The 24688-nt window shown below is 48.5% G+C and overlaps 2 protein-coding genes across 2 annotated transcripts in view; one reads left to right on the top strand and one right to left on the bottom strand.

Annotated features, from left to right (window-relative positions):
- Nucleotides 1-12892, top strand: part of STK32B (serine/threonine kinase 32B) — a 58433-nt gene extending 45541 nt beyond the window's left edge. Inside the window, 7 exon segments of the mRNA XM_015425776.1 lie at nt 5431-5534; nt 5802-5918; nt 8322-8447; nt 11354-11468; nt 11471-11484; nt 11886-11950; nt 12757-12892. Of these exon segments, the coding sequence (XP_015281262.1) occupies nt 5431-5534; nt 5802-5918; nt 8322-8447; nt 11354-11468; nt 11471-11484; nt 11886-11950; nt 12757-12892 (677 nt within the window).
- Nucleotides 12893-20186: 7294 nt separating this feature from the next.
- The window catches only part of EVC2 (Ellis van Creveld syndrome 2), a 72774-nt gene continuing 68272 nt past the window's right edge, over nt 20187-24688 (bottom strand). The window contains exons 19-21 of the mRNA XM_015425777.1: nt 23973-24169; nt 22992-23090; nt 20187-21122 (exon numbers count right to left, since the gene is read on the bottom strand). Coding sequence (XP_015281263.1) covers nt 20882-21122; nt 22992-23090; nt 23973-24169 — 537 coding nt within the window. The 3' untranslated portion in view covers nt 20187-20881. The remainder of the gene's footprint in view (nt 21123-22991; nt 23091-23972; nt 24170-24688) is intronic.

The raw sequence follows: 24688 nt of genomic DNA, 5'->3' as shown, positions 1-24688 counted from the left end.
GACCAGGGCTTTCTCGGTGGTGGCCCCAACCTGGTGGAATGAGCTCTCAGAGGAGATCCACAGGGCCTGTAAAACGGAGCTCTTCCACCAGGCTTTTGGGAGCCGCCGCCACCACCAATGAAGAACATTGGATGGTGGAATGGGAGAGGGCCCTGGATTCTGGAAACTGCCACCAACAGCCTAAAGAACACCAAGCTCTGCAAGAATGACCAAGACGAACACTATGAGCTGAGAACTGTGAATGATGGCTGCTACCGTTGATGGACAACAACAATTACCAACTATTACTAGCACTTTATTATGGTTTTAGAATTGTTTAACCGTAATTTATACTTTTAATGTAGTTATCTGTTTTATGTAAACCGCCCTGAGCGGGCTCTGGCTGGGAGGGCGGGGTAAAAATTCAAATAAATAAACAATATGATCATCTATACTCAGGGCGCTTTCACACACACTAAATAACACACTGGATTTTATTGTGTGAAATGGCAAAATCCACTTGCAAAAGGTTGCTAAAGTGGACTGAAACTGCATTATTTAGCATGGGCAGGGGGTTGGACTAGACGGTCTGTATGGCCCCTTCCAAATCTATGCTCCTAGGATCTATGTGTGGAAGCGCCCTCAGTGTCATCACAATGACTTCCTTTACCAGTTTCGGATCCTGAGAAAGCGGTTGCCACCCAATCTCATCTCTAAACTGATTGTTTTATTGTTCTCATACGCTTGCACATTTCAAAGGAACACATTTGCTTTATGCCAGAAGTTTATGGCCAGTTTTCCAAAATTATTCCTCCTTGCCAGAAGGCAGTCAGAGCAGAGCCAAAGGCAGAAGGGAAGCAGGGAGGAATGAGGGGGCGCCCGGAGCCACCAGAGCCGAGGCCTCGACTTTTGGCTGACCCTCACAATAGGCACCTTCTGTGTGTAACCTCAGCGAGGCATCCCCAAACAGTATGAGGCCAGCTGTCTTGTGCAAGGCCTGCCAGCCGAAGGCCAAGAACAAATCTTTATTTGATTGGTAACCTGGACAGGCAGCAGAGGAAGGCGTAAAAAAAATGAGTCCATGCCAGAAGCTGGTTGTGAACATGTCATCTGCTGCTGAAGTAATGTATCAAATTTCAGAAGATTTCCTGCAGGACCAGCTGGCTTTGGACCACTATACGCTTTTTTGTTGTTCAGTCGCACAGTCGAGTCCGACTCTTCGCAACCCCATGGATCAGATCACGCCAGGCCCTCCGGTCTTCCACCGTCCTCTGAAGTTGGCTCAATTTCATGTTCGTTGCATCTAAGACACTGTCTAAACATCTCATCCTTTGCCGTCCCCATCTTCTTTGACCTTCAGTCTTTCCCAGCATCAGGGTCTTCTCCAGTGAGTGCTCCCTTCTCATTCGGTGGCCAAAGTAGCTGAGCTTTAGTTTCATTATCTGGCCTCCGAGGGAACAGCTAGTGATAAATTAATTTAAAAATGGATATGGCTAAGGGAGAAATCAGAAATGGACTCTACTGCATGGATTTTCCAGCAGCATTTTACTGAACAGAGATGAAGTTGCCTTATACTGAATCAGTTCATTGAGGTCAGTATTGTCTACTCCAGCAGCAGTTCTCCAGGGTCTCAAGCAGAGAAAGGTCTTTTCACATCACCTCCTGCCCAGCCCTTTTCAACTGGAGATGCTGCCAGGAATTGGACCCGGGACCTTCTGCAGGCAAAGTGCAGACTCTTCCACTGAGCCCAGGCCCCTCACCCCTACAGAAAGGAAGTTCAATAAAATCCTATATACAGCCTCATAAGGACTGTTTTTTTTACAGTGTTTCGGCAATACATGTGTGTGCATGACGGCTTTTCGGTTTCTCTTTTGGAAATGCAACTGAAGTGAGCACATAGCAGAGGTAGTTGTGAATTTCCTGTACTGTGCAGATGGTTGGACTAGGTGACTTTTGAGGACCCTTCCAGCTCTATGGTTCTATGGCACATACCCTTGCAGCTCTTTGGCATATACACAGACCAGATCATTCAAGGAAGAGAGCCAGGTCAAAGGCTGATTTCGCACAAGGAGCTGTGCCGCTGTTGCGCCTCCCTTTGCCCCATTTCCATTGGTCAGTTTCCCACTCGAAGCTGCGCAGTCACATTTTAACCCGCAGCTTCGCCCAATTTCCCCCGCGGTTTTGTGATCCTAAGGAAACAGGATCACGAAGCCGCGGGTCAAAATGCAGCCACGTGGCTTCGAGTGGGAAATTGACCAATGGAAACGAGGCAAAGGGAGGTGCGACAGTAGCGCAGCTCCTTGCGCGAAATCGGCCCAAGTCTTACAGGTGCTGTCACAATACAGTTGGTCAGTCTTTACTGCATCAACAAATAAACCACAGCAACAACACAACAATTGCATCAAAATAAGAACAAGACATTTCCACAAATTTTCATCAAAGAAATTAAGATACATGATAATAATTTAAAATATCCCTAATTAAAACCATGATAATTCACCTTACAATCCAAACGGTAATGACTCAGAATAGCAAGAAGTATGGAGGTCAGCCAAGCTTCCATCAGTGTGCCTGTATCTTTTTGACAATGGCAACGAACCTATTTGGAAAACAATGAATTTATCCCCATCTGCCAAGAATAATACTAGTTTATCCTGCTCTGAACTTAACTGGGAAACGAGATGTGATGCTCCCCAGAAATCTTTTGTGCGCAGTCTTTAATTTTGAACACTGGAACGTGACATGGGATGAATCCTCAATGGGCCTATAGTTACAAGAGCAGACTCTTTTCACTGTGTGGAACCCCAGTGACACAGCCTTCTAACACTGCAAGTGGTAGAATATCTGGGCTCATAATTCATCATAGCAGTAAAGTACACTGGAAGAGTCAAATGAGAAAGAAGTTACAACCTGAGACTTCTGGTTTATGGCGACACGCTGGCGGACACATCTCCCGGACCACTCGGGGATGTGATCTGCGCACCCCCCGGAGCCTTGGCAAAAGGCTCCTAGCCATGGGGCTTTTGAGGGGCGACCTCTTCACCAGCGCGATGCTGGGGAATTGAGGCACTCCTCCACCCTGGCAGCAATGTTCCCTCTAAGCTGTACAGCCTTGTGAGCAAAAATGCTACTTTGTGAGCTACTGGCATTAAAGTTGTGAGCAGACGATTTGACTACTGCATAAAATAGTTTGCTCTGGAGCCACCCTTCCTGAGCAAAGACAAAAATATGTGAGCTGGAGGCTAAAAACCTGTGAGCTAGCTCACACTAACTCAGCTTAGAGGGAACACTGCCTGGCAGTCCTGCCACTGAGTGTCCATATGGATCTAGAGCCACTGACCAGGACAAGCATCGGAGATCGAGCATTTTGAACGTGTGCCGAGTGAGGCCGTATGACCAACAATGAACAGTGAGTCGGGTTAAAGCGAATGCGAGAATTTAAAAAGAAAGCTACATGAACTAAACATCGAAATACTAAGGGGGGACTGGAAGAAAAGTGTTGAAATCTGTTTTGAGAGACTTACCATAAGCATATGGGCATATTTCAGAGACTTTAGCAAGTTTGCATAAAGGTAAACAATCCATAAAGATGGCAGGGAAGAGGGCAGAGAAAGACAAACCAGCAAAAGTGAAACATTGGGAACAGATAGATGGGCTGGAGTGGCACTTCCTTTCTGCTGTCCATTTTGGACTGGGGTTGCCTTTACATAAAGATGCAGCAGCAAAATGAATGGGCATTGAAAGATAAACGCAAATGACATACTGTAAAAATAAGAACAAATTCAAAAACAATGAAATAGACATTATGCCTTACAGCTGCAGCTTTTTACATTAGAAGAGCATTTTGTTAAGACTCCAAAATGAAGCATTCACTTCTCCGGCTGGAACACTGAAGTGTGTAACTATCACTGAAGATGCTCGTGTACAATCATAGCAAAGCAATATCTGCATGTCGGGGGCGATGCTTCCAGCTCCCAGAATGCCCACGCCAGCAACCCTATGGAAATGTCCATTGTGGGAATGTGTGATTAGTTTGGGATACAACTTCCCCCAGTTCAGGGGATGTCCTGCTTAACCCACACAAAAACAGGCTTTGGACCAGGAAACAACAACGGTCCCTTAGAAATGCAGAGTCCTCTTAATGTGGCAATATATGATATGTAGTGGTTCAAAACTTATTTTGGGGTGCAGAGGTTTTGAAAACTCCTCAATATTTGTGGTTGGATGTAAATAAGGAACTAGGAAGTGCAACTAAGGAACTGGGAACCGACTTCAGCCAAGGTGTCCCACATTCATGATGTCCTGTCTTGTAGTACAGGGGTCCCCAAACTTTTTGACCCTTTGGAATTGTAAGTTACTCTATCCAATTTACTCTAAAGTTATGTTCAAACCATAAATAAAAATTAACTCTCTGTTTAACCCTGTGGGCTGGTTGTTTACGGTCTGAAGGAAAGAAATGCACACACCACAAGCTAAGAACGTGCCTTGTACTTAAATAGATATATTAGGCTATGGATCAATGAGGGCAGCATGTGAATGAAGCGGTGTTTGAGTCCTGAGCCCCAATGGCTCTGTGCAGGGTCTGCGTGAAGGCTGATGGCTCACCTTTTGGCATTTGTCACAAGCTTTCCTATAAGCCTCAGCAAGAAAGCAAACAGTTTGAGGAGTAGCTCTGCCTGGTAGCAGGATAGAGTTGTTTACCTCTGGGAGAGGAGGGAGGAGGGTTGCCAGGCGCCCGCGCCCCCCCCCCGCCACCAGCAGGGGAAGAAGAAGAAGAAGAAGAAGGTGTCTCAGAGCGGCTTACAAACTCCCTCCCCACAACAGACACCCTGTGAGGTCGGTGGGGCTGAGAGAGCTCTTTCCAGAACTGTCCTTTAGAGAACAGCTCTGAGAGAACTGTGGCTTGCCCAAGATTATCCAGCAGCTGCAAGTGGAGGAGTGGGGAATCAAACTCGGTTCTCCCAGATTGCAGTCCGCACACTTGACCACTACACCAAACTGGCCTGTTACAGTATGTAGTAAAATTTCACAGCCAAAGGGGAATTTCATAGTCTAACCACTGGACCAAAGTGGTTCATCCGTTTGACTCTGAACGGATTAAACCCTTTATGTTTAACTGGGCCTGACAGCGTGTCTGGTTTACAAGGGGCAACCTAGAGCAAGTAGGTCAAAGTTCATATCCCCACTCTGCCGTGGAAGGTCGCTGGGTGGCCAGGCCCCTTCTCTCAGCCTGACCTGCCACACAGGTTATGGGAAGGAGGGAAGAGCGCCCTGTGCACCACCCTAAGCCTGGGGGAGGAAGGGACAGGCGGGTCGCCGTGTTGGTCTGAAGCAACAGAACAAGGTTTGTTGGTCTTCAAAGTGCCAGTTGACTCAAACTTTATCCAAGAAATAATTACCAGTCGCTGATCATTCCAATGTAAGACTTTTTTTTTATTTTTATTTTTTCAGCTCCAGAAATATTCCAGACATTCTTGGATGGAGGTCCAGGATACTCATACCCTGTAGACTGGTGGTCTTTAGGAATCACAACATATGAATTACTGCGGGGCTGGGTAAATATGTAGCCTTTTTAAAAATCGGGCAACAGCTTCCATGTTTGTAGTCCAGGCATCATGGTTTGCCTGCTATCATACTTATGATTCCATATTTATTGCCAGAATATTAACAATGATACAAGTACAGTATCTTTATCTGCACACCCTGGCAGGTGATGTGCAATTTGGTCCTGAAAGACCATGTTTTTAATAGTGGACTTATATCAAATGCTGCTGTTTGCTACCATTTTACTTTGTTTGGTTCCTCTTTATATTTTGCCACAGAGGCCATATGAAATCCGCTCTGTCACACCAATCGAAGAGATCCTCAGCATGTTCAAAATAGAGCAAGTTCATTACTCCTCTGCTTGGTGCAAGGGCATGGTGGCACTGCTCAAGCAGGTAAGGAGGAAAAGGGGTCCTCTTGGGAGAGACAGAAGGGGCCACCCAGGAGGGCGGAACTGGTGCTGACCAATGCCCCCTCTGAGCTGTGGAGTCTTGTGAGCAAAACTTCCTCTTTGTGAGCTACTGGCATTAAAGTTAGTGAGTGAGCGATTTGGCTGCTGCATAAATTAATTTGCTCTGGAGCCCCATCCTTCCTGAGCTAAGACAAATATGTGTGAGCCGGAGGCTAGAAAACTGTGACCTAGCTCACACGGACTCAGCTTAGAGGGAACGCTGGTGCTGACTCCTCCCCAAGACGCGATCAGGAGGTGCTGGCTGTGCACCAGCAGAAAGGAGGGGGCGCCTTAGAATAAAGTCCGCATAAGGCGGGTTGTGTTAAGAAAAGGTATTCTTAACCCTTAAAGAAATCCATACTGTGATAGGAAAGGCCAGGTGGGCGCTGTAGCTAGCCATCTAACTTGGAAATGGGACATGGGTTGTCCTCTTGGAGGTTGGAGAGAGAGCAGTAAAGGGGAAAGAGGGAACTGGAAGAAAGGAAGTCCCTAAAAATAGCAATCTAGGTAACAGAGAGAGAGAGAGCAGCAGAGCAGACAAGGGAAAGTTGACAGGAGGATCTGACTTGTCCACCTCGCTCGTCCTGCTGAGGCACTACGAGACACTTCACAGTCCTTCACTTCCAACAGTCTGGGCAACCTGAGTCCTTGTTTGTTTGTTTTCTCTGTCCAATAAAATCTATTCTAACAGATATCGAAAAGAAAGCTGTCTTAGGCCCCGGTCACACGGGAGGTTTTGGCCCGGAAGAGGGACGGATCGGGGGCACAGCAAACGGGCGTGATCAAACCGTAACATCTGGGAAGCGCCGTGCACCCGTCCCCGATCCGTCCCTTCAGGCCAGTAACGCAGAGCAAAAAATAACCTGCAAAAGGGAAGGACTTACCTGAAATGCCGCAGCAAGCGCGGCCGTCGGAGCGCTGGAGCGCCCGTCTTCAGGAGCATTGGAGGCTCCCAGCTGAACTGTGCATGTGCACACATGTGCAGCCGGCAGCCTCACGCTCCCTTCCGTGGCTTTCCCCCCCGGCATCTGATCGTGCTGGGGAGCAACTGCGCAGCGGCTCACGGGATCTGTCTGATCCCGCCGCCGCGTATCTCTTTTGGTGCAGCTTTAAAAGGCCGCACTTTGGCCTCATCAATTTCCCCCCCGTGTGGCAGGGGCCTTAGAGCCCACCAGCAGAGACAAGTCACACCTACCTAGATCAGTGCTGTTTCAGCTTCGTGAATGGCAGTGAGAATGAGTCTTTTCATGGATTCTTAAGAGGAGCAGAGCGAAACTCTCTTGTTACCTGTCTGAATAACATGGCTATATTTTATCTCGGCTTTTGTATAGAATACACTTGTCTAGCAAGTTGCAGCTGCAAGACGTACCTCTTGTGGACGGGAGTGACAGATCCCCCCCCCCCCCCCTGCTCCTGGCCATATTGGCCTCCTTGGGAGCCGGACTCCCTGGACCAGCTCACCAGCCGAGCAACTGCTCGGGAAACCAAATCAGCAGCTGACGCTGAGGTTATAGGTATATGTACTTAATACAGCAGAGTTTGCCCAGTCATAGAAACATAACATTGCCTGCAGTAAATAAAACTCCCAATAAGTATATTGCAAAAGTCAAACTTGCATTTCTTCAAGTAGATTCAGTTCACATTCAGGTTGCAGTCAAAAGTAGAGAGAAAAACCTAATCTAAAGAACGCTAATCCCTTTCACAAAAGGCCAGCTGAATCCAGCATCATGTACGTGGAAGTATGAGGATGCCATTTCTACAGGAGGGGCCTGTAGAAATGTGTGAGACCATGAAGGGCCATGAGGCAAGTAGTATAGAACCAAGGGCACAGGACGTGGGGTGGGGTTCAGAGAGCAGTTCCCAGGTTAAGAACAAAGAGAGGCATCCCACTCAAGGAGATAACACTGATACCCACTTAGAGCAACGTAGCCCCCCTTCCCATTGTCCAGTCATGCTCAGTCGCTCACTCCAACAGAGGTGAGAGGAGGCGATGGGTGTCGCTGGTCACCTGTTTCCAAAGAGACCCTATCATATCATGGACTTGCTTGTGGCAGCACCAGATGAGGCACACGCCCCCCCTCTCCAGGTCCAAGGTGGGATGCAGAAACACTGTCTCCGGAGCCCCCCCTGACAACACAGGGGAAAGGCCCCTGGGGCTGCAGAATGGCTTGGCCCGACCCTGCGCGCTCCCAAAGGCCTCCGGTCAGGATCCAAGGGACGATTTATCTCAGCCTCTTTTCTTCTACATTCACTTTAATGCCTGGTCTGCTAAGAAGTATCAGATGGTTCTCTAGGCTCTTAATTCCTACTACCACCTCTAACTGAGTGCCACCGTTTTCAATTGCAGCTCCTCACAAGGGACCCAGAGTGCCGGGTTTCCAGCCTTTCGGATATGCAGAGCTCCCCCTACTTAGCCGATATGAATTGGGATGCTGTTCTTGAGAAATCCCTTGTCCCGGGCTTCATACCAAATGTGAGTCAATGTTCCAGTTCATCGATATGACGGTGCCACTTCCTCTTTCCCGAGATGGTGGGTGAGGGGGACGTATTTTAGAGCTTGGGGGACAACATGAGCCTCTTCTGACAGTGTTTGAAGGAGAGTGTAGCTGGATAGGAAAGGGGCAGTCTAAGAGCCGGGGAGAGACATCGTTCAAATAAACAAATGAGCGTCTACCCTTAGCAAAGGAAGCAAGGGAGAGAGCTTGGGTGAAAGGGAACACTGGCGAACATGGAAACGTCAGTTTCTGACGCACACCAGAAGTGATGTCATGACATCGCTCGGGACTCTCTGGTATTTGGGCAAAAACTCTATGATAAAACCAGCTTCTACTCTAGAGTTTTTGCCCAAATACCAGAGCCTCCCCATATCCCCAGTGACGTGGACATCACTTTCCATGCACTCCGGAAGTGTCATCAATACATCATGGACGATAGAGGCATGAGTTTACTGCCAGTAAGTTCCCCCCACCCGTTGCTAGGGGATGCATGGCAACCCTGTGCTGCAGGCTGTTTTCGTGCAGGCCGGGTTCACCAAAGCCCTCTAATGCCTGCTCAAAAAACACACACACACACAAAGAGATTCATACCAGTGCCAGAAGTTCTCCCGCTCTCCACAGAAAACTGACTCTTTGAGGGCTGCCCTGAATTTCTAGCTTCTTGGTGAATAGTTGTCTGTTCCTGTCTTCACACTTTGTAGTTTTGCTGTTGTTGCTAAATGTTTAGAAATGTTGTAATTCAAAAGCAGGCTGGTAATATCAAGAATATTTCTGTGTGCCCTGACTGGATAGCCCAGGCAAGCCCGATCTCATCAGATCTTAGAAGCTAAGCAGGGCCGACCCGGGCAAGTACTTAGATGGGAGACCTCCAAGGAATACCAGTGCCAGGACACAGAGGCAAGCAATAGCAAGGCACCTCTCTGAAATGTCCAAGCCCCGCTAGGGGTCGCCAGAAGCCAGCCATGACTTCCAGACACACACACACAAAATACTCACCCCCAAAAAAGAATATTTCTGTGCCTTTTATATGATTTTTTTGCATGGCCATCTGCATGAATGCAAACTGGTATCTTTTCTGGTCCTGGTCTACCGATATGTTAGGAGCAAACGCAAGGTAAAAGAGGCAATTGGAACACTTTTGGAAGGAGAAACTCTGGTGGAGGACAGAGAAAAGCACTCGAGCCCATCTAGAGATGGTATAGGACATAACAGGACACCTAAGTGTCCAGTTGACATTGACAGGGAGGTTATGGAGAGGCACCTGGCTGCACTGGACGAGATGGTGTGCACCCAAGAGTGCACTGGGCCAGATGGTGTGCACCCAAGAGTGCTCAAAGAACTTGCAGAGCCTCTGTCCATCATCTTCAAGGCCTCCTGGAGGACTGGGGAGGTGCCACAAGATTGGAGGAGAGCAAATGTTATCCCAATATTTAAGAAAGGGAAGAAGGATGACCCCGGAAACTACAGGCCAGTCAGTCTGACTTCTGTTGCTGGGAAGATATTAGAGCAGATTTTAAAAGGATCGATCTGTAAGCATCTGAAGGACCACTTAGTGATCCGGGGAAGTCAGCATGGGTTTGTCCCCAACAGATCTTGTCAGACCAACCTGGTTTCCTTCTTTGATCGTGAGACAAGCTTACTGGATCGTGGGAACTCTGTTGATGTGATTTACCGGGATTTCAGTAAAGCTTTTGATAAGGTTCCCCGTGACATTCTGATGGGCAAACTGGAAGACTGTGGCCTGGACTATAGGGCAGTTTGGTGGACAGGGAACTGGTTAGAGGACCGCACCCAAAGAGTGGTGGTCAATGGCGTTTCATCAGATAGGAGGGAGGTGTCCAGTGGGGTGCCGCAGGGCTCGGTTTTGAGCCTGGTACTTTTCAATATTTTTATCAGTGATCTGGATGAAGGGGTAGAAGGGCTACTCATTAAATTTGCTCATGATACCAAAATGGGAGGAGCAGCAAACACCCAAGAAGATAGAGTTAAAATTCACCAAGACTTGAATACTCTGTAGAAGTGGGCAGTTGTGAACAGGATGGAATCCAACAGAGATAAATGCACAGTATTACATCTGGGCCACAAAAATGTCAAGCACAAATACTGGATGGGGGATACGTTTCTGGGGAGTAGTGTGTGCGAAAGAGATCTTGGGGGTAAGAGTGGACTGTAAACTAAATATGAGCAGTCAGTGTTATGCAGTGGCAAAAAAGGCAAATCCAGTCTTGGGTTGTATTAAAAGGCCCACCATAGCATCGAAATCACAGGAGGTCATAGCCCCTCTGTATACTGCCTTGGTCAGGCCGCACCTCAAGTATGGTCTGCAGTTCTAGAGGCCTCGCTTCAAAAAGGATGTGGACAAAATTGATAGGGTGCAGAAGAGAGCGACGAGGATGATCAGGGGTCTGAAGACTGAGCCCTACAAGGAAAGGCTAATGTGTAGTTCGGAGAAGAGGAGATTGAGGGGGGGGGACATGATTGCTCTCTTTAAATATTTGAAAGGCTGTCATTTGGAGGAGGGCTGTTCCAGTTGGCAGCAGAGGATAGGACCCAAAGCAACGGGTTTAAATTATATGCAGAAAGGTATCGGCTGGATATTAGGGAAAGCTTTTTCAGTCAGAGTGGTTCAAAGGTGGAATCAGCTGCCCAGGGTGGTGGTTAGCTCCCCTTCACTGACAGCTTTCAGGAAGAGGCTGGGTGAATATTTGTCAGAGATGCTTTAGGCTGGTCCTGCATTGGGCAGGGGGTTGGACTAGATGGTCTGTATGGCCCATTCCGACTCTGTGATTCTATGATCATGAAGGTATCTTTTTGTTTTCTTCTTGTTGTTTGTACAACAAAATGTAAAGACATCTTTTGAAAAAGCCCTCTCTGCCCCCAACAGAAAGGAAGGTTGAATTGTGACCCAACATTTGAACTAGAAGAAATGATTCTAGAATCAAAACCACTTCATAAGAAGAAGAAACGACTCGCTAAGAACAAAGCCAGAAATGACACCAAGAGAGCTACCCACTGGTAAAGGGGGGGTGGGGGAGGGTGGAACATGATCCTTCACTCAAAAAGGAAGGCAGAAAGATTTAGACCATTCAGTTTCATTTTTAACATTGTCAAAGTTGGCCCTGTTCATTCTATATGTATTTCCAGAAACTTCTGTAAATGTTTCAGTTTATCGCAATCATGATTTGACTTCAGGATTTACAAATGCTTGCATCTCAAATTATGAAATTTCTGCTGTCCATTGAAAATGAGCAAATTCACTTTTTTAAAAAGTTCTGAGATCAAGACACAGCTGTCCTTTAAGAAAGTTAGTTAGTCCCATTCCCTGTTACCAAGCTTCGATTGTACTCAGTTGTGCTGCTGCAGCTTTCTGTATGGTTGTCTTAATTTATTTTTATTTCATCATCCTCTTTTTAAAGAACGTACACCTACAGCAGTGCCTGGAAACTGTGAGGAAGGAATTCTTCATATTCAACAGAGAAAAGTAAGTATCATATACCACTGAATTAATTTTTAGATCTCTTGCGCTCTTCCATCTTATTTGTTTAAAATACTTATAAGTTCGGCTCCAATAAGATAAGAGCTGTCCTTGAAAAAGAGCAGTTTCTGTCAAGAGCTCTCTCAGCCCCGCCTACCTCACAGGGTGTCTGTTGTGGGGAGGGGAAGGGAAAGGAGTTTGTTTGTAAGCCGCTCTGAGACACCTTCAGATAGTGAAGGGCGGGGATAAATCCAATCTCCTCCTCCTCTTCTTCTTCTTCTTCTTCTACCTCCCAGGGTGTCTGTTGTGGGGTGGGGAAGGGAAAGGAGTTTGTCAACCGCTTTGAGACACCTTCGGGTAGTGAAGGGCCATGGGGTATAAATCCAATCTCTTCTTCTTGAAAAAGAGTGGTCTCTGTCAAGAGCTCTCTCAGCCCCACCTACCTCACAGGGTGTCTGTTGTGGGGAGGGGGAGGGAAAGGAGTTTGTAAGCCGCTCTGAGACGCCTTTGGGTAGTGAAGGGCGGGGTATAAATCCAATCTCCTTTTCTTGAAAAAGAGAGGTCTCTGTCAAGTTGTGGGGAGGGGAAGGAGTCAGCCTTGGGTAGTGAAGGGCCATGGGGTATAAATCCAATTGTTAGCCGAATTGCTTTATTTACAGCAATTGGCAATTTATAAATGGGTCCTTGCCAACTATACCAAGGTCCTGTTCCTACCAAGGGTTACCAAGTGTCTGTATTCTTTTGGGTGGGTATTGGGGCAATAGATCTTCAGCCTCAGGACTGCCTCTCCGTGCATTTTGTTTCTTTCTTAGGCTCAGAAAGGAAGAACAAAGTGGGAAGAAGGATGGCACAGACACCAGAGCAACGTTTCCAACTCATGGCAAACTTCAGGATGGACACAACAACAATGTACTGGGACAGGGCTGCACACGGGGCTGCTGCAGCTAGTTGCAACCGATGCCCACAGACGATTCAATTGCTCAAAGGGCTGGCGGAACCAGCCTCTTTGCGCATGCCCCAAGACTTCTCTCCAACCCTCCTCTCAGCAAAGTTGATTCAAATGTGAAAAGCACAAACCACTGGCCCACCAGTAATCATGCCTGAACAGTGACAACATGTTGATGTTTTACAGTTCCTTCTAGAACAAAAAATTGAAGGAAGCCATTCTGCAGTTGTCACCCAACACGTTGTTCCGTCCAACACCAGTGGAAATATCCTGTCTACATGAATTACAAGAAGCAAATCCATTTTGAAATCTGGACCATTATGCTGCTGTTCAGCACTGTCAAGGCCTTTGTGGCAAAATGGGAACCCACCCTCAGCCCTGAGAGACTAAGCAGCCCATTCTGTGGCTTGCAAGCCCCTGTTTTCGCCTGCCCACCCTGTCTGGTGGGACTATTTCCCTTCCATAGTTGCTGCCACCACTCACTGGATTCACACCACTTTCCTAGAGGGTCAGTGAGACCCCTCTGACTGATTCCTCAACCCAGGAAAGTGAATACCTCAGGAGAGTTGGCGACCCCTCCAGTTTGGACCCGTTTGTGTTCCGTGGCCTCCCTTTGTCTCTGGTAACATGCTGAGTGGTCAAGCCACTACCAGGTCTTATAACTCAAAAAGAAGATTTAAACTATATACAAGGTTAGGCAGAGAAAATAACACAGGCACTTCAACACAACCGGGCAGAAAATAAACAGGATCAAACCGCAATTCCCCTGTCCCTACACTCACCCTCTCTCTACCACTGGAGGTTGTGGGCTCAGGATAAGGTTTGCTTTCCCCCTCCTTGTTGTTGGAGAGAAACTCCAGCCCTCCTCAGGACTGGTCACCAGTACTGCCACCCTCCTGGCTCTCCACCACAATTTAGAGTGGCCAGGATGGCCCACGGAGTCTGAGGTAACAGGAGTCCCACCTGTACACCGCCCCTTGAAGCGGTCATCCAAGGCGGAGGCAAAGGCCAAAACTGCCCAGCTTCCTAGAGGGCAGAAGCCTTTATCTGCCTGGCTCTGCCCCTGGGGTGGGTCCCTACCAGTGTTCCCTCTAAGCTGAGTTAGTGTGAGCTAGCTCACAGTTTTTTAGCCCCCGGCTCACACGTTTTTGTCTCCACTCAGGAAGGAGGCCTCCAGAGCAAACTAATTTATGCAGCAGCCAAATTGCTCGCTCACAACTTTAATGCCAGTAGCTCGCAAAGTAGAATTTTTGCTCACAAGACTCCAGTTTAGAGGGAACACTGGTCCCTACTTTCCTGCACTTTCCCCCCAAAGCTGCTGGGAAACGTAGGCAGGGAAGTATGGCAACTCCATTGTTCCCTATGGCGCACCTCCCCCCCCTCCGGAGGACTACCAGACTGGCAGCCATTTTAAAACAAACTGCTGCCTCTGCCTGGCAGCCATTTCGTTACAGCATTTGTGCCAAGTTCAGAAGCGTCTGTCTATAATGTAAATATTGTGACGTTGTGCCAAAGCAATGGAATGGTCACAGTCCCTTGCCTGGACGCCCTGGGACTGAAAATCTTTTCCTGGGCCACAGTGCTGCTCTATGCCCTGCCGAGCCGGCTACGTTCTCAACATGAGCTGGCCGTAGCCGGCAGTGCAGACGGGCTGAGTGCTGATTGTGCAGAGAAATGTCCAAGTAGCCCCCCAGGGCGTGCAGGTCTCTCACTGGCTGGCTTTTCTCCGAATCAGGAGAATCCATTCTTTTAAGGACAGCAGATGCTTAAATATTAAAGCATGTCCAGTTCCCATGAGTACTATGGTGGTAACAACCCCCCCCCCCCACAAACAAAGCACAGCCCTTGCTTTAAATCCTTTACATGACTATGATTCTTTTGATGTGGCAATAACTGAAATGCCTTCAAAGGACAAGGAGAAGGAGAAATGGATTTATACTCCGCCCTTCACTCGGAGTCTCAGAGCAGCTTACAATCTCCTTCCCTTCCTCCCCCCACAACAGACACCCTGTGAGGTAGGTGGGGTTGGGAGAGCTCTGAGAGACCTGTGACTGACGCAAAGTCACCCAAGCTGTTTCAAGTGAAGGAGTGGGGAATCCAGGTGGGGCATTGGTGGCTCTGCCCCCTTTCTTAAAGGCACAGCCCCACAAGAAAGGACCGCCTTTCCCCACATGTTCCCCCAAGGGCACTACGGTCAGGGAGCCAAAATCTCCTGGATATTCCAGGTCCCAAGACCATCAAACTTGCTGTGACCAGGGCCAGGGCGTTTTCGGTGGCGGCTCCTACCTAGTGGAATGAGCTCCCAGAAGAGATCCGGGCCCTGCATGACCTTGTACAGTTCCGCAGGGCCTGTAAAACGGAGCTCTTCCGCCAGGCTTTCGAGTAGGAGCTGCCGCCACCATTATTCCATCAACGCCTTTCCATCACCGCTGGTGCAGGTATCATCAGGGTTGTGGGACGTCCCTAGTGGACGACAGGGTTGTGGGGACATATATTGCTGTTGTGGTTCAGCTGTAACACCTTCAGAACACCACCTTGGTTTTATGATTCGGAGTGAGTATTGGAGCACCGACATTTTATTTTTTTACTAATTTTAATTAACTGTAGTATTCTGTATTTACTGTATTTATATTGTTTTTATTGTTATAATCTGGCATTTGCCCTTGTTAGCCGCCCTGAGCCTTTGGGGAGGGCGGGATACAAATCCAAAGAATAAATAATAAATAAATAAAGAATTTATCCTGTAAATGCTTTTTCCAATCATTTAAAAACATTTTTTAAAGTCGTGTGCTCCTTTAAGCAGCGTAGTTGACTAATTCCTGCACTGAGCAAGGGGGTTGTAGTAGGTGACCTCTAGGATCCCTTCTAACTCTGTGTCAAGAAACTGATCTCCTTTAAGAGAGTTTTTCTTCCTAAGTGTTAGCTTTCTTGACTATAGAAGTCATCACCCCCACCTGCCAGCTCACTATCAGAATTATTGCTTAGGCTGGCAGAAGTGATTAACTTGCAGCAGCTGGGAACTGTCATCTAAAGTGGTTGACAGCTTGCAATTTAGAGATCTATCCTGGTAACAGCTTTCTATTGGCTTAATGGTTTTTCTTTCTGCACTGAGAACCTCAACCCCACCAGAAAAAGAATTTGCCCCACAAGCCACAAAATCTTGGCTACTGGCCTGGGGAAATCAAACCCAGTTCTCCAGATTAGAGTCTGCCACTCTTAACCACAGCATCAAACTGGCTCTCACTTCCATTGTATGGAATAAAATGTCTTCTTTGTCTCCTAATGACCTTCTGTCTTGTGTCTTTTTTTAATTGTTGTTTTCAGGCTCAGTAGAACATTTGCCTTTTTTTTTTAGCCCCTTCCTTCTGCTTGATAGAATTTAACTTCACACCTAGAAGGGGAGGAATCTAGAAAACATAAGGAACTTCAGAGAATTACAGCCTTGCTTGAAAATGTTCTTAGAAAACAGAATGGGAGGCAACAAACAACTGGTGGACCAGATGCATGCTTCAGGAAAACACACACCGGTGCTCCACCCACTGGCTCATCCATCTTTTACCAGACAAACACTGTACTCAGTCTAGTCACATGACCACCTCACTGTAACACAACCCGCTCATATACACACCAATCCTAACAGCTGCTCTGAGAAATAATTTATACACATGCATTTACTCTCTTACATATGAGCTAATAAAATTATTGTTATGGCACTAGTGCTTGCACCATTTGCAGGAGAGTGTTAGATGACGACGGGAGGACCTGTGTTCAGATCCCTACTCAGCTGCAAAGCAACTGGAGAAGATAACGAGTTGTTGGATATTGCACTGTAGCGATTTACTTCTTGGGTTTTCTTCTCTGGATAGCCACCTAAAGATTCATGGATCCAGCCAGAGGGACTTCAGACCAGCTGCAAACCCCCAACTTGGCCTACTTCACAGTGTTGTTGGAGCAAAAAAAAAAGAGAGAGAAGTATTTATCGAGACTACAGAGATGAGTTCTCCAGGAGATTGGCAACTTCAGAAGGTGAATCAGAGGGCATTACATCCTCACTGAGTTCCCTCCCCAGACTCCACCCCCCAAATATCCAAGATTTTCCTAAACAAGAGTTGTCAACCCTATCTTGACCTCAGTTCTTGGTGAGTTCTGGACCGAATTGAGACATCCAGTATTCGTAGACTCCTTTTTGCTCATAAGCCCTGCTCCTCCGTTTAGTGGGGACACGGCAGGGCTTTTCCGTGCTCTTGTTGCAACCACAGTAGTAGATGGATTGGTTGTATTAGGCTGGCACCTGCACAGGGATTGGGAGTCGCGTGTTTTCTAGTGCGAAGGAAGGAGATGGGGCACAAAACCAGAATCAAAAACCAAAATCAGTCGGCTCCACCTACTGTTGGTTTTGGATCTCTGTTTACCTTACATATAAGGACAGCCTTGGTCCAGCAGGTTTCCAAGCGAGAGACTTTTGGGGAGCACATACGTAGCTTGCACACTACCAATCTTTTATTTTATAGCTTGTGTGCCCCCCCTTTTGATTGTGGGTGGTTGGATGGGGTTCAAAGAGTCTCTAGGAAACGCCAGTGTGGGGACCAAACATTCTTCAGTCCAGAAGGCAGCTGCCTCAGAGCTTTCCCCCCTCCGTTCCCCCCTGGAGATTTGGGGAGCCTGTGAAGGGCCAGGTTTTGGAGATGGGCTGGGGCCTTCAGGTTTTCAAAAGCTTGCTGACAGTCTGGGGACCAGTCCAGTTTACTCCCCCCCTTCATGGCGTCAGGCCCTTCCCTTAGTCTTTAGCAGATTGGTCAAAGGTAGGGACACCTGCACGAAGTTGGGGATGAAGGCGCAATAAAAGTTTGAGAGTCCTAAGAAACTCTGAAGCTGGCACCTGGGTTTTGGAAGCTCCCACCCCAACATGTCCTGGACTTTCTTATGATCTATCCTCACCCCTTGTTGGGTAATCCAATAGCCCAAGAATTCTATCTCAGTCTTATGGAACTCACACTTTGATAGCTTGGCGTACAATTGGTTATCATAGAGAGCCATTAGGACCTCCCTCACCAATTTCACATGTGGTTCCAAGTCTTGGGAATACACCAACATGTCATCCAAATAACAAACTACTCCTTTGAACAAGTGCTTATGGAAGACTTCATTGATGAAGTTCCTTATGGAAGACTTCGTTGATGAAATAACAAACTACTCCTTTGAACAAGTGCTTATGGAAGACTTCGTTGATGAAGTTCATGAACACGCCAGGGGCTCCGGCCAGCCCGAAGGGCATGACCAGATATTCGAATTGTCCAAGAGGGGTGTTAAACGCAGTCTTGTGCTCATCTCCCTCTCAGATTCGAACTTGGAAATAGACATCTTGCAGGTCCAATTTAGTAAAGATTTTCCCCTTGGCAGGCTCCCCCAACAAGTCTTTGATGACGACATTTGACATCAACACCGCATTCAAACCCCTATACTCAGTGCACAATCTGAGCCCTCCGTCCTTCTTTTTCCGGAAAAGGACAGGAGCTGCAAAAGGGGAGGTGGCAGGCCGAATAAACCCACGTTCGAGGTTTTTATCAATGAACCATCGTAATTCCTCCCTCTCGGCAGGGTTCATGGCATACAATTTCCATTTTGGCATTTTATGCCCCTCTAGGATCTCAATGGCACTGTCAGTTTTCCAATGAGGGGGGAGCTCATCGGCCTCTCTTTCTTTGAACACCCTCCCCAAGTCTCGATAGTTCTCGGGGATTGTGTTAAACCCATCCCGAGCCAGACACACTTGTGCGGGTTGTGGCTCCACCCCCCACTCAGGGTTCCACTGATGATCATTACAACGGGGGTCCAAAAACACCATCATGCCACAACTCCACCGTACAGAAGGGTCAATGCCATTCTCTTTCTTGTTTTGGATTAGGACAGGTTGTTGTTGTTCAGTCGCACAGTCGAGTCCGACACTTTGCGACCCCATGGACCAGATCACGCCAGGCCTTCCTGTCTTCCGCCGTCCTCTGAAGTTTGCTCAATTTCATTTTCGTTGCATCTATGACAGTGTCTAACCATCTCATCCTTTGCCGTCCCCATCTTCTTTGACCTTCAGTCTTTCCCTGCATCAGGGTCTTCTCCAGTGAGTGCTCGCTTCTCATTTGGTGGCCAAAGTATTTGAGCTTCAGTTTCATTATCTGGCCTTCCAGGGAACAGTCAGAGTTGATTTCTTTTAGGATTGACTGATTTGATCTTCTTGCAGTCCAAGGGACTCTCGAGAGTCTTCTCCAGCACCATAGTTCAAAAGGACAGAAGGGGAGGACTAATTGCTTCGACCTATGAAAAGTTGAATCGACCTTTGGGACAAAGGTTGGGTGAGTACTAGGACCATCTTGTCATTATGAAAAATGCAGAGCTCTTTATCTACCGAGAGGGCCCAACGTGCTGACATCCTCCTAGCAGATATGATGCCCACCAGGAAGATTGTCTTAAAGGTGAGCTCCTTAAGCTGGCAGGTGACCATGGGCTCAAAGTGGGCCTGAGAGAGAGCTTTCAGAACCATGCTGAGATTCCAGGAGGGAAACTGAAGGGAGCAAGGAGAGTTCAAGAAGGACGTTTCTCTAAGAAATCTCCTGACATGGGGGTGGTGAAAGAAACTCTGCCCCTTCTTGGCCCCTCTGACCATGGATCTGGCAGCTACTTCTCTTTTAAGGGTGCTTGTACTTAAACCCTTATCCAAACCTGACTGGAGAAAGGCTAAGAGGTCACCACCACTTCAGCCCTACAGAGAGCAACCAGGACTGAAAAACCTGCCAAGTACTGTTGTAGGCCCTGTTGGGAAGGGGAGAGTGAAATGCAGATCCCTGACCGGAGGGGGTCAGTGGGCAGCGACAGAGATCCCAGGTCATCATCACCTGTCCACGGCCTCAGGTATGGGCCCTCTGTCTCCCTCCTGCTCCAGCTCAGTGAAGGGTGCTGGGATACTCCCGGTGAACCATCACACAAGCTGCTGCTGTCATTGCCAAGGGATGAAGAAACGTGTGAGAATCAGTCCTTGGGCCTAAAGGATGTTGTGAGTGATGACTCAATAGCCCATCTCTTATTGAAAGCTAAGCTAAAGCTGCTGTTTACAGAAGACAGAGGGAAGAGTAGTGCGGGGGTATCTCCCACTCGTAAGTGTCTACCTGCCTGAGACAAGGACGTTTCCAAACTGGTTTGGCTCGCCAGGAACATGCAAAAGGATCACTTACCCAAAGAATGAAGCAATCTTCATTGTTTTATTAGAAATATTCATTGTATTCTACATCATATGTACAAGGTGCAAAGTAATCTAGGAAAGACATCAGAAATTTTACTGCTAACCAGAACGCCAGAAAGAGCTAAGCAGAAAAACCAGCACCTCTTTGCCAGGTGCGCTAGCAAGTGTCTGACATACTTCACTGCTCTTTTAAGTAAGCCAAAAATGGTGACATGGTTTTCTGGGCTAACATGGCTTTAATTTCTCAGATATGAATGTTTGAGTGTCTTTTGGTGGACTACGGGCCAGGAGCTGTCTGCAGGAGTAGAATAGGTGACTTTCAGTGCTATTGAAGGCTAACATCTTTTACACCACAACAGTGATCCCTTTGTGTTCTAGAACTGAACTGCGTGTTGTACTCTGGAGAAAGGAACGCTGACCTCTGCTTCTGGATATACTGAACCACTTGCTGGGGCCACCAACACTCTCCAGCACGAAATCCCCCTTTCGTCTTTCTGGTGGCAGCGATCCACTTGTGGGGAGGGGGAAGAGCAGGCCCCCAACATCTTAAGGAACACTGTCAAGGAACAAGCTCACTGCTTCCATATCTTGAGAGAACAAATATAATTCTCTGAGTTTCAGGTAACTGTAACGGAGTCCAAAAAGCAAAAGCTTCCTACATCCCTGCTCCAAACACCACATTCGCTCAGCTAATTACCATACAAATGGGGGGAATGGGCTCTATGGCATACTTAATGTAAGAGGTTAATCCTGCCACATTTCACTTATCCATCTTTAGCAAGTCCAACTTCTTTGAATTTAGAAAGCTGCTCTTCTTTTTCTTTGATGAAGAACCCACGGAAAAAGCAGGATCCCGGAAGACAAATATCTTCTCTTTCGTGCCTGAGAGCTCAATGACCTCTGCAGTGCTGGCAGCCTCTGTCTGGAGTTGTTCCGGCAAGCACTCTGGATGGAAGGAGGTGGCCTTTTCCAGAAGGGCCAGCTGTGTCTGCTTCAGCACACTAAATTCAGAAAGGCAAAAGGAGCATTTCAAACATCTGTCATGTGCAGGGTCCGGGAGGGGAATCTACACTACACAAGGCTGAATGTTTGTTATGAGATCTGGCACAGCTTAAGGTGGCTACAGCAGTCAGAATATGGCACTATGATGAACTGGGAGACCTGGGTTCAAATCAGGCCCACAGCCATGGGTTCCCCACAAGGGTGACGCCCCCTCCCCAATCAGCTGGAGCAGGAGGGGTCAGAAGGAGGCCTTCCTGCCTTGTCAGTCAGAAGGAAGTCTCTCTTGGCTGGGAAGTGTGAGGAGGAGGAGGAGGAGTCACTAGTCCTCCCCCCCCCCCGCTTGTATGAGAGGGAGGAAGGGAGTGTGTGTGTGCGTGCGTGTGCACTCTACTGCCTTGGCTGAAGCCAGCACGCACCCGAAGGAGGGGAGAAGGGCAGATCTGGCACAGCCAGAGACAGTGTTCCCTCTAAGCCAGTTTGGTGTAGTGGTTAAGTGTGCGGACTCTAATCTGGGAGAACCGGGTTTGATTCCCCACTCCTCCACTTGCACCTGCTGATGTGACCTTGGGTCAGTCACAAGCTCTGGCACAGCTGTCCTTGAAAAAGAGCAGTTTGTGTCAGAGTTCTCTCAGCCCCACCCACCTCACAGGGTGTCTGTTGTGGGGAGGGGAAGGGAAAGGAGTTTGTAAGCCGCTCTGAGACTCCAAGTGAAGGGCGGGGTATAAATCCAATCTCTTCTCTTCTTCTTCTTCTAAGCTGAGTTAGTGTGAGCTCAGGAAAGGAGGGCTCCAGAGCAAACTAATTTATGCAGTAGCCAAATCACTCGCTCACAACTTTAATGCCAGGAGCTCACAAAGTAGAATTTTTGCTCACAAGACTTTATAGCTTAGAGGGAACATTGGCCAGAGAACTGCTTTGCACACCCTTTCGGGCCAAACAGGGCCCTTGCAGGGGAGTACGAAATCTGTAGTTCTCTAAGGCGGTGGCAGCGCCAGCGCCAAAGTGGGAAGTGGCTTCCCCTTCCTCCAGGTCTCCCCTTCCCAAGGCGGACAGTCCCTGGCTTGGAGTGGCGCTGCTGCCGGCGCTGATCACGCTGGTACCGAATGTGACCCGGTAAAGAAAGATGGCACGGAAGGCAGGGCTAGGGCAAAGAAGGGGGGGTCTGGAGCCCCAGGCACCAGCCAGCTCTTCTCGGGAGGCAGATGAGATTATTTTGAACTGCCCCCTTGTTGCCCCCCTAACAAAACATTCTGTCTACAGGCCGGGCTCAAATCCTCCTCTGTCATAAAGCTCACTGGGGTGACCTGAGCCAGGCACTGGCTCTCAGGCCAATCCGCCTTTACGGGGCTGTTGTGATGGGGAAATGAGGGGGGGGGCCTGTATGCTGCCCGGAGCTCCTTTGGCAGGATAAAAATGGAGATGTGATTCTGAAGATCTGATCTGTCAGCTTCACTGTACTGATAACAGGGTCTCCCTGCAGGACTCCACAAGGGCACGAGTGGGCATGAGACCGGAGTCTTAATATGTAGTTGTCCTCCAACAGTGTACTCTGGAGGGCCAACAACAGGGGACAGAGGCTGAGGCCTTCCCCCGATGCCGCCTCTGGTCACTGGGATTTGGCGTTTGCCGCCTCAGGCTAGGGAGGCTGTCCTCAGTCACCAGGGCTAGTAGCCACGGACGGATGGACGGACCTCTCCTCCACAAATTTTAAAGCCATCTCTGTTTGTGGCCATCACTACACCCACCGGCAGTGAATCCCTCAGCTTCCACATTTCCACACGAGATATGTCCTATGACAGAGGGCACATAATGAAATCCCAGCTTTTGCCCACCCACCCCGCACAAACAGGGGATAAGCTCTTCCAGACCTTCTATCCCTGTCGACAGAATTCATTTTCCCCACGTCGGCCTTTATCGTCTCTTGTTTCAATTTGATTTCTAAGGTTTTCCAGGACTGTTGGTTCCTCCTGAGGGAAAGTCAGAGGAGAGAGACCTGCTTGACACATTCGCAAAGATAAACAGGAAAAGCCTTATTTCCCGAACGATTTTAGTAGCAGCTGGGACCCCTTCGACATGAGCACAAAGTGGCAAGAGTGCGGGTCCCAGACCTCCCTGCCTTCTCCGCTGAGTCCCTCCCCCTTCACGTCCCCCCGGTAGGCTGGAAGGACCGGTGATGTGAAACGGATGCCACAGGCAAAGGGGGAGGGAAGAGACCGGAAGGGACACAGCGCAGCGGCTTGGCTGAGGAGGGGGCCAACGGGACAGGCGGGTTTGTGCTGGACGGCTGGGGGGGGGCAGCGGCAGGACACAGCTGGCAGATGTCTCAACCATGACTTTGCAGGTTGGTGCTGCCCCGACCGGGATGGCCCCGGCTAGCCCCATGTCATCAGAAGGCAAGCAGGGCTGGCCCCGGCTACTATTTGGGTGGGAGGCCTCCCAGGAAAGCCAAGGCTGCTGCAACGAAGCCGGCCATGGCAAGTCCCCTCTGCTCCTCTCCTGCCTTAGGAAACCTTGAGCCAGCGGCCACCGGAGAGCCCTTTCCTCCAGCACCACCCCCAGAGTGACTCTGCCGGTGGACTTCCACCCGGCACTCGGGGTAGACTGTGGACACGGATGAGAGGGAACGGACAGCCAGAGGGCCGCTTCAGGAAACGGAGGGCTGTCCCCCGGCAGAGGCTCACGAGCTCCATTGTCCATGAGGTTTTGTTTTAAGCCCACTTCTTCAAAAACCCCTGAGAAAAGGGCGTACTCGTTCGTCTCCTTGTTCTGTTGCTAACAGCTCTATAGCCACACATTCCTTTAAAGCACCTGGAATTTCCTGCTTAAAACATCACCCAGCCCCCTTTTACCTCTTCTGACAGCTGCTGCCTTCCTCTCCACTGCTGTCTCTCCTGAAGACGGCTTCAGAGTGTTTATTGGCCATCAAGCCCAGGACGGAGAGGAGCTCATTTGGCGAGTGCGTTGGCAAGAGCAAGGGCATGAGTCTCTGCAGTGTTCCCATTGGCACAAGAGTCAACTGGGTTAAACAGGATGCTGACCTGAGCTCCTAGAGGGAAACAGAGGAGGTCATAATTGGAATAAATATTGGGAAACCAAGACGCATTTCGAAAACTGCACAGTGGAGGGAGGCTCTTGACATGAAAACATGGGAAATACAGCCAGGCCTTTTCCACACGGGCGCCTGGACATCCCAGGTTAGCCCGACCTCATCAGATCTTGGAAGCTAAGCAGGGTCGAACCAGCTTGTATTTGGATGGGAGACCAACCAAGAAAGTCCAGGGTCATGACATGGCAGCAGTCAATGGCAAACCACCTCTGAATGTCTCTTGCCTTGAAACCCCTATGGCACCACTGTAAATGGCTGTGACTTGATGGTAACAAACAACAATAGGGCCATACTATAATGAAATGGTTCCGTATACAGCACAGTTTGATTTATGCTCCTACTATGTGATTTCAGATGTCCGCTTCTTTTCAGACTTCTGCAATCCGAACCGTATTGTGTTGTTTATTGGATGTCCGATCCTGTTGATCACATCGACTTACAGTATGCAGATAACTGATG

The sequence above is a fragment of the Gekko japonicus genome, unplaced genomic scaffold (assembly GCF_001447785.1).
Source record: "Gekko japonicus isolate JY-2015 unplaced genomic scaffold, Gekko_japonicus_V1.1 scaffold1905, whole genome shotgun sequence".
Lineage (NCBI taxonomy): Eukaryota > Metazoa > Chordata > Lepidosauria > Squamata > Gekkonidae > Gekko > Gekko japonicus.
The sequence above is the reverse complement of the archived record's forward strand: the minus strand, read 5'-3'. Positions and strand labels throughout refer to the sequence as shown.